Raw genomic sequence first — 14,506 nt, 5'->3', positions numbered from 1 at the left:
ATGTGCATCTCATGCACCTCTGGCCGCATCCATATCTTACAAGAACTTTGTAAGAATCCAATGATATTAGGATGATTCGCAAGTTCACATACTCTCATGTATATCTTCCGACGTTCTAGCAGGTGTCCCTTTACATCTTGCGTCGTAATACCTCGAAATAATGTGAAATCTTTAAACTCTACTACTTTGGACAACACCATCTCTATCGTACCATCCGCTAACGGATCCAACTTCTTACTGATAACAAGATGGGTCATGATATCAAGTATTATAATAGATTTTTCTTCGGTCCATGCAAATCCTCCACAATTGGAGGCAGCCATTGCCTTATGCTGCAATATCAATAAGGTACTTTCATAATTCTATTCTAATTCATAATTAATTTAAAAACAAGTCTGTAATAGTACTGAAATTGTAATACTAAACGAGTGTTCTAAAGCACCAAATCTAATTCAGCTAATCCGCTAATTAAATTAAATTGTTATACAATATCAATAGATTCATACAGAAGTTACCGGTAGATCACAAGTACGCAATTCGGCAGAGCTTCGCCGCTTTTCTTCTCCTCACCCCTCTCTTTTTTCCTGAATTTTTAGGCTCAAATGACAACGGGAATGGCGGCCAGGGCTTATATAGGGGGGAGAGGACCTTGTCACCCCCCCAACGGGCGACATGCCCCTATCGCCCTTGGGGTGGGCGACAGGCCCCTGTCGCCCGTTGGGGGGCGACAGGCCCCCTTTTTTTTCAGGGACCTCGTTGCAACTTTAAAGAAAAAAAATTACACTTAGGGCCTGTCGCCCTATGGGGGGGCGACCGGGGGTACTTTTGAAATTTTTCAAAACGGACATATATTTTTAAAATTTTGATTTTTTAAAAATATATAAAAAAGCGCGCGACTAGCAAGCGAACTGTTGGGCTGTATAGCCCAATGGTACATGGGCTCAAAATAACAAAGCCCCTAAAGTTTCCAGATGGCTCAGAAACAATTGAAAATATTTTTCATTAAGATTAGACCCACCGTATCCCACATAGAGGTCTCACTTGTCAGGCCAAAAGGCTTGACGAAAGGGAGGGGAGATTGGTTTCGTCAATGTTTTCCACCAAAATTCTATTACTTTTTACACCAGCAATTTTCTATACCCACTTCTTATACCCACATATTACTTTCCTTTAGCATACACATACTTTCCTTTGCATATGCATTGACCCATAATTCACGTAATTTTTTCTTTTGGAATGATAATAATTGACATCATTGTTTATGGAAGGAAAAGAATGATGTGTATTAACATATTATTTTCCTTTAGTATATATATACTTTTCTTTGCACATACGTTAACCCATAATTCATGTCATTTTTACTTTTGGAAGAATATATTGACATCATTGTTTACGGAAGAAAAAGAAAGAAGTGTATTATTTTTTAGAAGAAAAATAAATGGCATTGTTCCTTGATAGTTTTGGAAGGATATTAATTGACATCATTGTTTTATGGAAGGAAAAGAAAAATGTATATTATTTTTGGAAAAAAATAAATAACATCATTTCTTGATGGAAGAAAAATTAAATAAGTGCTTGTGGCACCTACATCTTCCCTAGTATTTAGTAAAAATAAAAATAGATGTCTGATCTAAATTTGGCAGAAATGGACCTCCTATGCCCGTTCAACAGTTTTCTTTTTAAAAAAGTCGTTCAACGGGTTATAACCCGCCCAATGGGCGACATGCTATGTGGCGCTGAGGTGGAAGGCATGTCGCCCATTGGTCGGGTGGCAGACAGGTTCCTATCGCCCGTCGTAGGGGTCTATTTTTTTTCCACCATGGGGAACATCCCCGAATTTCATTACTCGTCGTAACGAAATTACAGCGTCTTGGTAGCAGTATTGAGTTTACAGTTCAAACAAACACAACAAAGCGGAATGAAAAGAGTTTGCCGCTCCAGGGCCAGCACCTAAAACCGAGTAACAATAACCCATCAGAGATAAAACTAAACAACGCGCTCCCATGCGCACAGCAAAAGAGAAACTAAAAGACGCTCTGATATCCCAGAAGACTTCAGGTATGCTGAATAAGCTTCGTCCCAGTGAGGTCACCGTCATCTTGCGGATGGAAGCTGAGTGCTGCATGCTTTAGGACCTCCACACCCTCCTTTAGTTTGTCATGATCTTCTTGCTTATGTAAATCTGCCCAAAACGAGAGGAACGAACATGTTGAGCAAATGATCTCAGTAGGAGATCTGATTATTTTTTTTCTCAAAGCACACACTGTTTCTTGCAATCCAGAGCCCCCAACATATTGCAGCGAGGCCCGGCATATAAAATTGTTTCCCCGCGGGGAGTATTTGACGTATCCAAACCCGGAATTGTTCTAAAGAGGTTGGTCTACAGTTAGCTCCCAAAACCCAGGCTACCATGCTCCATACATACTTGGCCATGCTACAGCCAAAAAGCAAATGAGAAATAGATTCTGGTTCGCAACAGAAAGAGCATCTCTCGTCCCCTACCCATTTCCTTTTGATAAGATTATCCTTGGTTAGGATTGCATTATTGCAGACCAGCCACATAAAAATTTTAATTTTCAGAGGAATTTTTATCTTCCAAATGTGGTTCATATTTGTTCCCAGCCCCTGAGGGCAAAGAGAGTTGTAAGTAGTTTCGACAGAAAATAAACCTTTTTCTCCTTTAACCCATTTTGGAGTGTCTCTTGCCACACTCATCGAAAAAGGTGATAACAAATCATATAATCTCCTCAGCTGGTTTTGGAGATGTTCATCTAGCCACCTTCTGAAAGAGAGGCGCCAGCTTTTTTTGGCCACCTCGGCCACTAGAATTTTTTGTTCATTACATAGATCAAAGAGTTCAGGAAATACTTCTTTCAGAGGTGTAATTCCACACCAAGCATCATTCCAAAAATCAACCATCTCCCCATTTCCCAATACCATTAATCTGTTTTTCATATATACTTCCTTCACCTTAAGGAGGTCATTCCAAACAGGTGAGTTGCAGCTTCTAACACCCAGTTGGGACACACACTTCCCTTTCAAGTACTTTTGTCTTACTATAGTTTGCCACAACCCTTCCTCCTTTTCCAACTTCCACCACCACCTGCATAACAAACTTATATTCAAGGCCCCTTTGCTTTTTGGAACACATAATTTTGTCCATTTCACCAAATGGTATTTCTTCTTCAGGGCTCCCCCTTGCTAAAAGAATTGTTTCCTTGTCCTGTCCATTCTTTTTATGACTGTTTTGGGTAACATATATATTGACATGCTATAAGTGGGAATGTTGCTTAAACTTGAATTAAGTAGAGTGAGACGTCCACCCATGGATAAGGCTCCTCCTTTCCAACCATCTAGTCTCTTCAGCATTTTTTCATCTAGTGGTAACCATTCTTTCACCCTAATCCTAGAACTGGAGACTGGAACCCCTAGATACTTGATTGGCCAAGTTCCAACAGCACAATTAAACAGATTGGAATACTGCAAAGCTTTCTGCTCATCTTGACTAATCAATATGACTTCGCTCTTAGTGAAGTTGATTTTTAAACCCGACATATTCTCATATAAGTATAGTAACAACTTCATGTTTCTGGCATTGTCCAAAGATTCTTTCAAACAAATGATTGTGTCGTCTGCGTATTGGAGTATTGCTACTCTTTTGTGAACATATTTGGGTACCAGACATTCAATCAAATCATTTCCTTGTGCCATGTTCACCATTTTGGCCAGAGTATCAGCTGCAATGTTAAATAAGAAAGGAGACAGAGGGTCCCCCTGCCTAACCCCCTTCCCACACTTGAAGTAAGCTCCCATCTTATCATTGACTTTCACACTCAAGGTCCCGCAGGTGACTACCTTTTCAATCCAATGGCACCACTTTTCACAGAATCCTCTTTGTTTCAAACACTCAAACAAAAAATTCCAACTGAACTTATCGTAAACCTTTTGAAAATCTAATTTCAGCACTAGCCCATCTTTCTTTCTCACTTTTGTGTCATGCAGGATCTCATGCAGGCTCATAATGCCTTCTACTATATTCCTACCTTTAATGAAACCAGATTGACATTTGTCAATAATGTTACTCATCACAGGTTCTAGCCTCAACATCAAAGCTTTGGTGAAAATTTTATAAATCACATTCAGTAGGCAGATAGGCCTATACTGATGAATCTTATTAGCTTCCTTTATTTGGGGGCAACAAAGTTATCACTCCATAATTAAGTCTTTCAAGCTCCAACTCATTGTTCTGGAATTCCTTGAACATGTCCTCAAGCTCCACATTTATAACACCCCAACAAGGTTGGAAGAACTCAATAGGTAAATGGTCAGGTCCGGGGGCAGTGTTTTTTTCCATGGAAAAAACCACTTTCTTAATTTCCTCCTGAGTAAAAGGAGCAACCAGATTATGGTTCTCCTCTTGTGAGACACAGGAGTTTGGACCCCACAGTGATGAACTTAAAGTGAAAGAACTCTTTTCAGAAGGACCAAAGATAGTTTTATAATAATTTGTAGCATGCTCTAAGATCTTCTCAGTATCCAATAGCTCTTGTTCCTCACCCTCCATACTAAAAATAGTATTCTTTCTCTTTTTTCCATTTGCAACCCTATGAAAGAATTCACTGTTATTATCTCCCTCTAGTGGCCATCTCAGGTTTGTTCTCTTATGCCAATATTGTTCTTCTTCTTCCAAAATTCTCATCATTTCTCTTTGAATAAAAGACTTCCTCTCTAAGGCACTACTTGACAGCATATGGTCTTCTTCTGTCTGTTCTAGAATTAAAAGCTCTTCTTGCAAGATTTTTTTGTACTTCCTATTATGTCCCTTCAGACTCAGCCCCCAACCTTTAAGCCATTTCTTAACTCTTTTGGTCTTAATATTCCATACCTCCACTGCATTTTTGGCAAGCACCTGTTTGTCCCAGATTTCTTTTACTTTTGGTAAAAAGTCCTGATGTCTGATCCAAGAATTTTCAAAGCAGAAGGGTCTATTTACTTTCTTCTCATCCCAGTCAGTACACAACAACAGAGGGTTGTGGTCTGACAAATCTCTAGGATTTTTTCTCAAGTTAGTCAACGGAAACTCACTTTCCCATTTATCATTTATTAGTACTCTATCCAGTCTTTCCAGAGTAGTATTAAGCTGGTTGTTGCTCCAAGTATACTTGCCCCCATTCAACATCACATCTCTCATTCCATGAGTATTAATCACCCAATTGAACAAATCAGTAAACTTACCTCCTGAGAATTTCTTATTTTTATCCTTACTAAATCTCATGATTTTAAAATCTCCCCCAACCAAGAGAGGATAATTCTGTAAGGAGCATATTTGAGAAAGCTCAGTAACAAAGGATTCCTTTTTCTCTTCCTGAGCAGGGCCATAGATTATGGCTAGAGAAAGATTTTGTTTTAATTTTTTGTCCCAAACATGAGCCAAAATTGAAAAATCCCCTACTACAAATCTCTTAAGTTCAAGTCTCTCTTTTCTTAGTCCACAAAGAACTCCACCAGATTTTCCATTGGAAGGAATCCAATTCCACTCAAAGTCTCTATTTGGGTTAGTTTGCCTGAAGAATTTGCCAGTATACTTTTTTTCATGGTTTCTTGCAAACCCACAAAGTCAACTTTTTGAGAAAGACACAAATTTTTTAAACAAGTAGCCATCCCTTTCTTACTAACACCTCTACAATTCCATATGATTCCTATCATTGAATAATATTGTGTTTTGTTTTCACCACTTTTCTGAGGTTGTACCTAGAGCAAATCTTAGGTGCACCATCATTCTTTTGGATCCCCCCATCAAGAGGATGGGTGTCCTTTGTTGATTGGTTCCCCATCAGAAGGATGGGTATTGGGTTCCTGGTATTTATCCATCCCCACCTCACAGTGCTCTTTCTGGATCCCCCCATCAAAAGGATGGGTGTCCACTGGAGTTTGTTTTCCCAGTATATTAGTCTTCCTTCTACCTCTTTTCTTTCTTGATTTTTTTTGCAGAAACTATAATGAACACCCCCCCATCATATTCATCTGACAGCCATTCTATGCACTTCACATCTTTGACATTTGGTTGTGGCATCAAATCTGAGTTGATCTCATTGGAGCTTGAGTTACTCCTTGAGATTAACCTTGCCCTAGCTAATTCCAGATCTTTAAGAATGTCAAATTGTTTCGAGGTTAAATTATCAGAATTTACACCCATTTGGTGAGCTCTTATCATAAGTTCATTATTATTGAGAACTGCAAAGGAGTTCTGGGAAAAATGAGAGTTACCTTCCAAGTTTTTCTTCTTTGCTAATGCCTCAGCTTTGTTTGCCACCTTGATTTGCCCATTGTTTTGATTCTTGATTCTTTCACTCTGTCTTATCTTCTCTTGCTGCTGCAGATGGTCATTTTGCCTCCTAGCACCTTGCTGATCAGAAGGTACTTGATGTGGGACCACCTGCTCCTGCTCACTTGCATCTTCATTTCCCGTGATTCCTCCCGGTGCCACTTCTTCCTGTGTGTGTTCTTCAATTTGAGATCTCTCTGTGAGCTCCACCTGATTGTTGTCCAATATTTCCTTTGAAGTTTGTTTACTTGTTTCTTTTCCAGCTTCTTGATTGTGCATTTGAGTTGTTCCTGGCTCTATCAAATCCTCCTAACTTGACATTTCCCCATGAGGTGCTTGTTGTGACCCCAATTCTGGGCTGGGAAAGGAAGGACTTGCAACCTCTGTCTGCACATTCAGATCACTTGCCAAAGCAACCTCTGCTATCATAATCCCACCACCCTTGCATGTAGGGGGTGTAAGGGATGTTGTACCAAAGTTTAGAGCATACTTAGCTTCAATGGCAGCAAGAGGATCAGATTTAGATTTGAACAATTTGTTCCATATTCATTTATCACAGCAGACATATTGTCAGGCATTGCAACTGCCCACAACTTCTTGATTTCCATGTTTTGAAAAGTGCCAAAATTCAAGTGCTGCCCTTCAGGGGAGATGATGTCATCAAAAGACAGCCCCTGATCCTCACTGTCCTCATCATCCTCCACCATGCCCTCATCCTTAGATGGTTGTTGCTCATGCTGGCTGTCCACCTGTTGTTTCCCTTTATCTGACCACCCACTCTGCCTCTCATTGTCAAGATCATTTCCCTTGGTGCCTGTGCAGGATTTCTCTCCTAGCTGACTCTGACTGATCTTAGCATGAGCTGTGATTTCTGTTCTTTCTACCTGTCCAACATTTTGTCTTCCCCTGGTAGAATCCTCTACATTGTTCACATTTCCTCCTGTATCATCTTATTTTTCTTCCCTGTCCTTGGAGTGCTCACCTCTTCTCTGTTTTTTAGGAGAAGGGTGTTCTTCAGTATCCCTGTCACTATTTCTAGTCCAAGTAGTCCCTGCAGCATTTGTGAATCCCTCCTGAGGTACTTCTCTCTGAAAAACAAAGTCATAGAAGTGCATATCTAACACCCCCTCGGCCACTGCAGGCACCTTTGTTATGTCTTTACAACCAATTTTGATTCTAACATAATCCCATCTTTTTAGGTTATTGACATCCACTTCTAGGGGTAAACCCACAAAAGATGCAACAAAACTGACATTTTTGACAGATCTCTTTTCCATAGGAATCCTAGCAATTCTGAACCAAGTAGTCTCCAGCTTGGCCTTAGCCCCAAAATTTGAATTCCACTATTCCACCTTAAAAAAGGCATCTGGCATAGTGGCCATCTACATACTAGGAAAGAAAGCAAGATCTTCCACTTTCTTAGCTGATGGGAATCTCATCTGAAAAATACCATTAGAAATTTTCTTGGCATACCACCTCAAGGTTGAACTAGGTCCAGCCTGTTGTAGCGAAAATGGCCTCTCATGCCATATTTTAATATAATGTTTTGGCGATTGATGACACACACAACACTTGGACTAATGTGATTGTTAAGATGACCATTCTCAGGCTTTTAGGTTCAAGTGATGACAAAGAGAAGATGGGCGTAGCTAGGCCCGAAGGGCCGCCCCTACGGGGGTTCCGCTGATCAAGACGAAGAATTGAAGAGACCGTGAAGAAATCCAAGTCGAAAAGATCAAGACGAAGCAAATTTGCTATCACCGGTTAAACCGATGATGAGAAAATTTGTACTCATCAGTGCAATGAACTTGGCACCGGATTAACCGACGTTGGGTGTTTTACACTCGTCGGTGCATTGACTTGGAGTACACCAGGCTAGGGTTTTACACCGGTTGAACCGACGCTAAAGAAACTGCATACGTCGGTGCATTGACAGATGAAGACAAAAGAAATTATATACACCGGTTAAACCGACGATTAGATATTGGTGAACGTCGGTGCAGTTGTCCAGAGAGTTAGTTTTTCAGCAACTTCACTCACCGGTTAAACCGACGCTGCATCGGTTGATTACGTCGGTCGATTGAAGTAGCCGTTGAAGTATAACGACTAGTTGGAAAATGCACTCACCGGTTAAACCGGTGATGACAAAAACAAGAGCATCGGTTTAACCGGTGATAGCACTTTTTGTCAGCCTTTTTCCAACGGCTAGTTTGGGGTGTGAGGGCTATAAATATGCCACCCCACGGCTCATTTGAGAGTGCTGGAGACCAAGGAAGCATACAAGAGCCAAAGATCATCTCCAACCACCTTAGAACTTCATTGAACATCATATAGGCTTAAGCACACCTGTGCGAGTGCTTAGTGCTTGTAATAGGGATTAGTTCTTGCGAGAGCTCCCTTGAGAGAAGTCTTGCTACGGCAAGCAATCCTTGTGATCCGTCGTGTGACCCTCCGGCTTGGTGTGGAGTGGCAACGACACTTTGTGCGGGGGAAGAGGAGGCCCCCTCCTTGGTGGAGAAGCTCCGTAGTGGATTTCGGTCGGGTGACCGAGAGAGACGGTGGCGGTGCACGAGACTCGGTGTCTTGTGGGCACTTGCCTTTGCTTGCCGGCATCGCCTTGGTGGCGTAGTGCAAGACGGTGATCGGAAGAGCCTTGGTGTCCCGTGGATGTAGGTGTTTGTGCCGAACCAAGTTACATGACCGTGTCTACTCGGGAGTTTGCATCCCTCTTGCACTTACCTCTTTACTTACCGTATTACGTTTCCGCATTTACTCTATCTTGCATACCTTTACTTTCCTACTTAATTTGATTAGGATTGGCTATAGGTTGCAAGTTTTTAGGGGTAAGTAGAGAGTAGCATAGATAAACTTTAGTCATAACTAGTATGTGTAGGACGTGTTAGGTTTATCTTATGCAAGTAGTTTGAGCCCTAGGATAAAAAGCGATTAGCGACCCTATTCACCCCCTCCCCCTCTAGGGTCGGACACCCCGGTGATCCTTACACCTGTGCCTTGAACTCATTTTCTAGCTGTTTTGCCGTGACAATTCTTTTAGTGATCCGAATCAAAGCGCAACTAGTCATATCTTCCCCCCCTTCATCCATAGTCCCACTGTGAATATAGTGAAATCCTTGGCCAGGTGCCGTGAACCCACAAAAAGGAGCAATGTACTCCCAAGGGAACACCTCAGAACACACTCTAGGGACATGGCCCTCTTTGTTGCACCTAGTACAAATCATAGGAGAGTGGCACTCTTCAGTTGTGTGTCCAAACTTACCACATCTCAAGCAACTACCACTTGTATTGTTTACTCCTTCATGTCTGTTGCCCAGCCCTTCCTTATCTACATCTTTTCCACTAGAACTCGCCATATCCTTAGATCCTGGATTAACACTCTTCCTCTCTCGAGCTCCCTGAGTAACATTGTCAGAGTTCTTCAATTCTTCCTGCACCCTGTGAGCTTTCTCCCTTCCCTGGTTCAGGTTGTTCCTAAGATCAAATTGTGGATCCCTGTTTTGATTTGGTAAATTCCGCCGATTCACCTCTCTATACCTCCACTGTGGTTTCTGAAACTGGTCTCCTCTGAAGCTATTCCTTTGTTCAATCCTATTCCCCAACGCCTTGTGCTCATCTCTCCTGTCTTCGATGCTTCCTCTCCCGACTCTGTTTCCGCCTCTGGTGTTCCACATGTCTCCCGGATTGCCCCGTGCAGCCATGACCCTAGGTTTAGATTTTACTACCCGGGCGAACGATCTCGAATCTCCCCCCAAGGTAGACCATTGATTGAATCTCGAACCATGAAGCGGAACGGATCCAGCCGAATTGATGCTTCGAGAAAATGGCACATGAACAACAGCACAGGCTCCCACCATGCATCTCCGAATCCAGAGATGTTCCAATCGCTCCACCAAATTTGGATCTAATCCTGTGTCCAGAGAACGTAGAGGGTTCTCTGAAACAGAAACTGAATTCACGATTTGAGGGCACTCGGATGAACACGGAGGATTCACCCGTGCCTCCCTGCTAGGGTTAGAAGCAGCCGTCCCCAAGTTAGGAAGTGGAGAGGAAGGAGAAGGACCCGAGTCGGCTTGGGATCTCGACTCCTCGTTACCAATGAAGCGAACACCCCCAAATTCTCCCTCTGACCGCCATGGCCCATCCGTCGGGTTCCTCTGGAGGTGACGCGTGTGCGGGCTTGCAACCACCCCACCAACAACCGCTCCACCAAGCTCCCGCCCATCCAGGGCCTCTCCTGTCGGTGACCTCCTCGCCTGATCCTCGCGGCCAGGCTCGGGCGATCGATCCGGAGGTCGTCCCGGGGGTTGCCCCGACGAGGCGAGCGGAGAGAGACGAACCATTCGAGAACTCACAAGCTGTCCGCCCATTGTAGGGGTCTATTTCTGCGAAATTTTAGAATAGACATTTATTTTGCTAAATAAAATTTTAGAAAATATTAAAACATTCCGGCATCGGCGCCTGCGACACGCCGGGCCTTGTCAAATCACAAGCTAACAACGGTCCGTTACCTTCGATTGATTGACATTGGCATATTGAACTTGTGGATATTTGAATCAAACTACGGATATCAATTTCCATCTTATTTACGTGTGCACTCTGGTGAGCTTTCACTTTTTTTTCGAGAAGGAGGACGGTCCCCACTACATGTATTAAAATTCAAGATACAGGTTCGGGCATACAAAACGTTGACATCCTCGGCATACCGAGAGAGTGATTACATGAGGTTTAGACAGGACCCGTGTGGAGCTTCATGGGCACGTGATGCCCTTTTTTTATAGGGAAAATTCGATTCGTGCCACCACAACTCCGTGAAATTGGGTGTCACGTTCAAAATCATGCCACTCAATGGCATGATTTTGAACATGAGATCCAACTTCAAGAAATTGGAGTGGCATGGATCAAAATGACCCTTTTTTATAAGACACGCGATGCCTTGAATCTCACTTGGAGCAACAGGCGAACATCAACTGGGTAAGCCTTGAGCTAATCACCGAACGTGACGAACCCATCTGCAAGTCGCATCCATTCGTCTAACTCTTCAAGCGAGTAATTTCTTATTTCTAATTCTAACTAGCCCGAGCTCAGAGTTCGTAGTGGGGCATGTGTGTTCGGGAGTGATTATACATCACTTAAGGTGATGAAATCCGAAACCATCACCGAAACCAGTTCACGAGCACCAAACGGCCCAACTCATCCTGCATCGCTGACTACCTCTGCTTTCGAGGGTTGCCGCCCTTGGAGCCGTTGGCGTCGCCTGACCCTACTCCTCCCCGTGTCGCCGCAGCCACTCCACCGGACCTTCGTCGTGAGTCCCCCTCCGCTTCCACAGCCCACCGGGGGTCCTCCACGATCCCCGGCCGGCGACATCCCGCTGCCTCCCCGCACCGGCCACAACCTATCGCCATCGCCAGTTCGCCGCCGCCTCCGGGCCCTCCCTCTATAGCCAAGGAATATCACCGGTGACGAACCCCGACCCCAAAGCCCAAACCCCGGCAACCCGAACCCCTGTACCCTAACCATCGAAACCCCAGCGAGAGGACAAAGATGACCAGATGAAGTAGGAAAATGAGCAGCGTCGTGGGTCGTGGAAGTCGAATTGGACCGAATGCGAGTTCAGGTGAGCCTTCAGGTGATGGATTCGAGTTATACAACGTGGGCGATATATTGTCATCACGCTGTGTTTCGGCTGCCCTCAAGCCACAGCAATTACAATGCGGTTGGCGAGGAGGAAGCTAAGTAGCCAGCCAGAATGGAGAGGATGAGGAGGTAGTTGGCGGTGGCGGCGGCGAAGTGGTCGCCCATAGCGCAGGCTACCTCCAGCAGGAAGCACAGGTTTGGGCTCATGGTGAGGGCACAGCCTACAACGAGGCAGAGAGTGAACTCGGCTTTGTCGGGAGGGAATAAGGCATGGTCGCTCGCCCGAGCGGGCAAGAGAGTGGCGAAACGGCGAAGGCTAGAATTGGACATGTGTAATCGTTGAAGGATTTTAGTCGACAAGAAGAACATTGAACAAGGAAAAGGAGTGCAGATGATTGGTTGGTGGTGACTATAGATGGCCAACTGGGCTGCCCGGGCACGGCACGGCCCGAGCATGGCCGGCACTGGCACGGGGAGGCACGGTATGACGGGGCACGGCGACGCCGCCGTGCCGTGCCGCGTAGTGCCACCGTGCCGGCATCCCGGCCTAGGCACGGCCCGACGAGGGCACCGGCGTGCCGTGTCGTGCCCCTGGGCACACCGGGCCCGAGCGGCACGGCGATCTGCGCGGGGGCGGTGGCGAAAGATCGGCGACGGCGGTGGCCGGGGAGACACGGTTGTCCGCAGCACACTGGCGCCGGTATGATGGTGGTGAGCACGGCGAGGTCCGGCCGTCCGGGCACGCGGCCGCCTGCAGCATGGACGGGAGGAAGGGATGGAGGGAGCAACGCTGCGGCGGCGGCCGGGGGGGGGGAGAGGGGGAGTAGCGGCGGCGCCGGCGTGGGAGAGGACGGGAGGAAGGGATGGAGTGGAGATTGATTAGGTTTTATAACTTATGTGGGCTTTGGGATGCTTGGGCTGTGCTGCTAAACGGGCCATCATCGTGCCGGCCCATTAACCGGGCCGTGCTTGTGCTAGTTCCGCGGGCCGCTTCGCCGGCCAGGCACGGCCCAGCGCCAGGCACGGGCACTGCACGGGCCCGAATGACTACGGGCCGAGCCATTCTCAGGCCGTGCTTTCTCGGGTCGTGCCCGTGCCGGCCTAGCGGGCTCGGCCCAGTTGGCCAACTATAGTGGTGACCTAGTTAGTATGGCAGTACAAGGAAAAGGAGTGCCTCTCATTCCCCAGCACTCTAGTAGCAAGAGAGGAACAAAGGGACAAGGAGAGAAGGCGCGCCACGAGTCATTGTGAGTGGGGTCAGATAGGGGAGGGCGCTGCTACAGTGCCATGGTGCTAGTACCTGTGTTCTTGCCTCTTGGGATGGAACATAATCTTATTGGAGATTTTCAGTAGGGTTAATGAAAGTGAAGGCCTTTTTAGCTCCCAAAAATCTTCGAACCCATACATGAAGCATTAAATGCAGTTGAAAAAATAACTAAGGATTTGTTTAGATTCCAAAATTTTACACCAAAAAAACATCACATCGAATGTTTGGACACATGCATAAACTATTAAATAAAATCTATTTACAAAACTTTTTGTATGGATGGGTTGTAAATCGCGAGACGAATTTAATGAGCCTACTTAATTCATAATTTGCAGCAGTTATGCTATAGTAACCATCTGCTAATTATGTATTATAGTCATGGATTAATTAAACTCATTAGATTTGTATAGCGATTTACAATCCATCCGTGCAAAAAGTTTTGTAAATAGACTTTATTTAGTACTCCAAATTAGCAAGATTCTCTTTCAAAATTTTTTGCCAAAATGATCTAAACACACCCTAACTACACAGTTCAATTGGAAATGACGAGATGAATCTTTTAAGCCTAATTTATTCATTATTAGACATTAATTACTCAATAACAATGAAAGTGCTACAGTACTCGAATCTAAAAAATTTCATGAACTAAACACAGCCTAAGGGAAGTGAGGATGGTGCTGCTACAGTGCCACGGTGCTAGACTGCTAGTACCTGTCTTCTTGCCTCTTGGGATTGAACAAAATCTTCTTGGAGAAGACTGCCCTGCAGGAATCTCGAGGTGAAAAAAAAACGAGAAAGCTTCCATTTTTGTCACCATTCCACATTCCGGCATTCCCTTCCATGCACGTTCCATTATTTATTTATTTTATGAAATAGATAATGGTTGGTTAAGATTTTTTTTTATAAATAATCTAAAGGTCCAAAAGGTTTTTCCAATGGATCTTAGCTTATACTCTTTCTTACTACAAAGATGTAGGACTCTCCTTGATCCTTCGTGTTGAGGAAACAAAAAGAATCTCTTCAAGTCCTTCTTCGATGAATTCATGGTACGTGCTAATAGAGCAGTAGAATATTATTCAGCAGCTGAATGAGCCTTGAGTTTGCCGCCCTATTGGATTTGGACGCATTTGCAATGGTGTCCAAAACCACAGTACATTCATGTCTAATCTGGTTCTGCAAGTTACTAATCTCTCCAACGATTATCACACCAGATATAAACATTTGTTTGCGCACGCGCACCTATGAGTCTATGACCTATC

General features: G+C 44.4%; 1 protein-coding gene across 1 annotated transcript; it reads right to left on the bottom strand.

Moving 5' to 3' along the window:
* Positions 1-1,806: 1,806 nt before the first annotated feature.
* On the bottom strand, positions 1,807-7,618 carry LOC120669005. Its single transcript, XM_039948831.1, has 2 exons — positions 6,268-7,618; positions 1,807-2,182 (listed from the first exon to the last, which is right to left on the bottom strand). Exons 1-2 carry the CDS (start codon positions 6,602-6,604, stop codon positions 2,055-2,057), a joined length of 465 nt encoding a protein of 154 aa, XP_039804765.1. The 5' UTR covers positions 6,605-7,618; the 3' UTR covers positions 1,807-2,054.
* Positions 7,619-14,506: the final 6,888 nt, after the last annotated feature.

This window comes from Panicum virgatum, chromosome 4N (assembly GCF_016808335.1).
Source record: "Panicum virgatum strain AP13 chromosome 4N, P.virgatum_v5, whole genome shotgun sequence".
In the NCBI taxonomy this organism is placed as follows: Eukaryota; Viridiplantae; Streptophyta; class Magnoliopsida; order Poales; family Poaceae; genus Panicum; species Panicum virgatum.
Note: the sequence above shows the minus strand (reverse complement) of the source record. Positions and strands in the feature narration are given on the sequence as shown.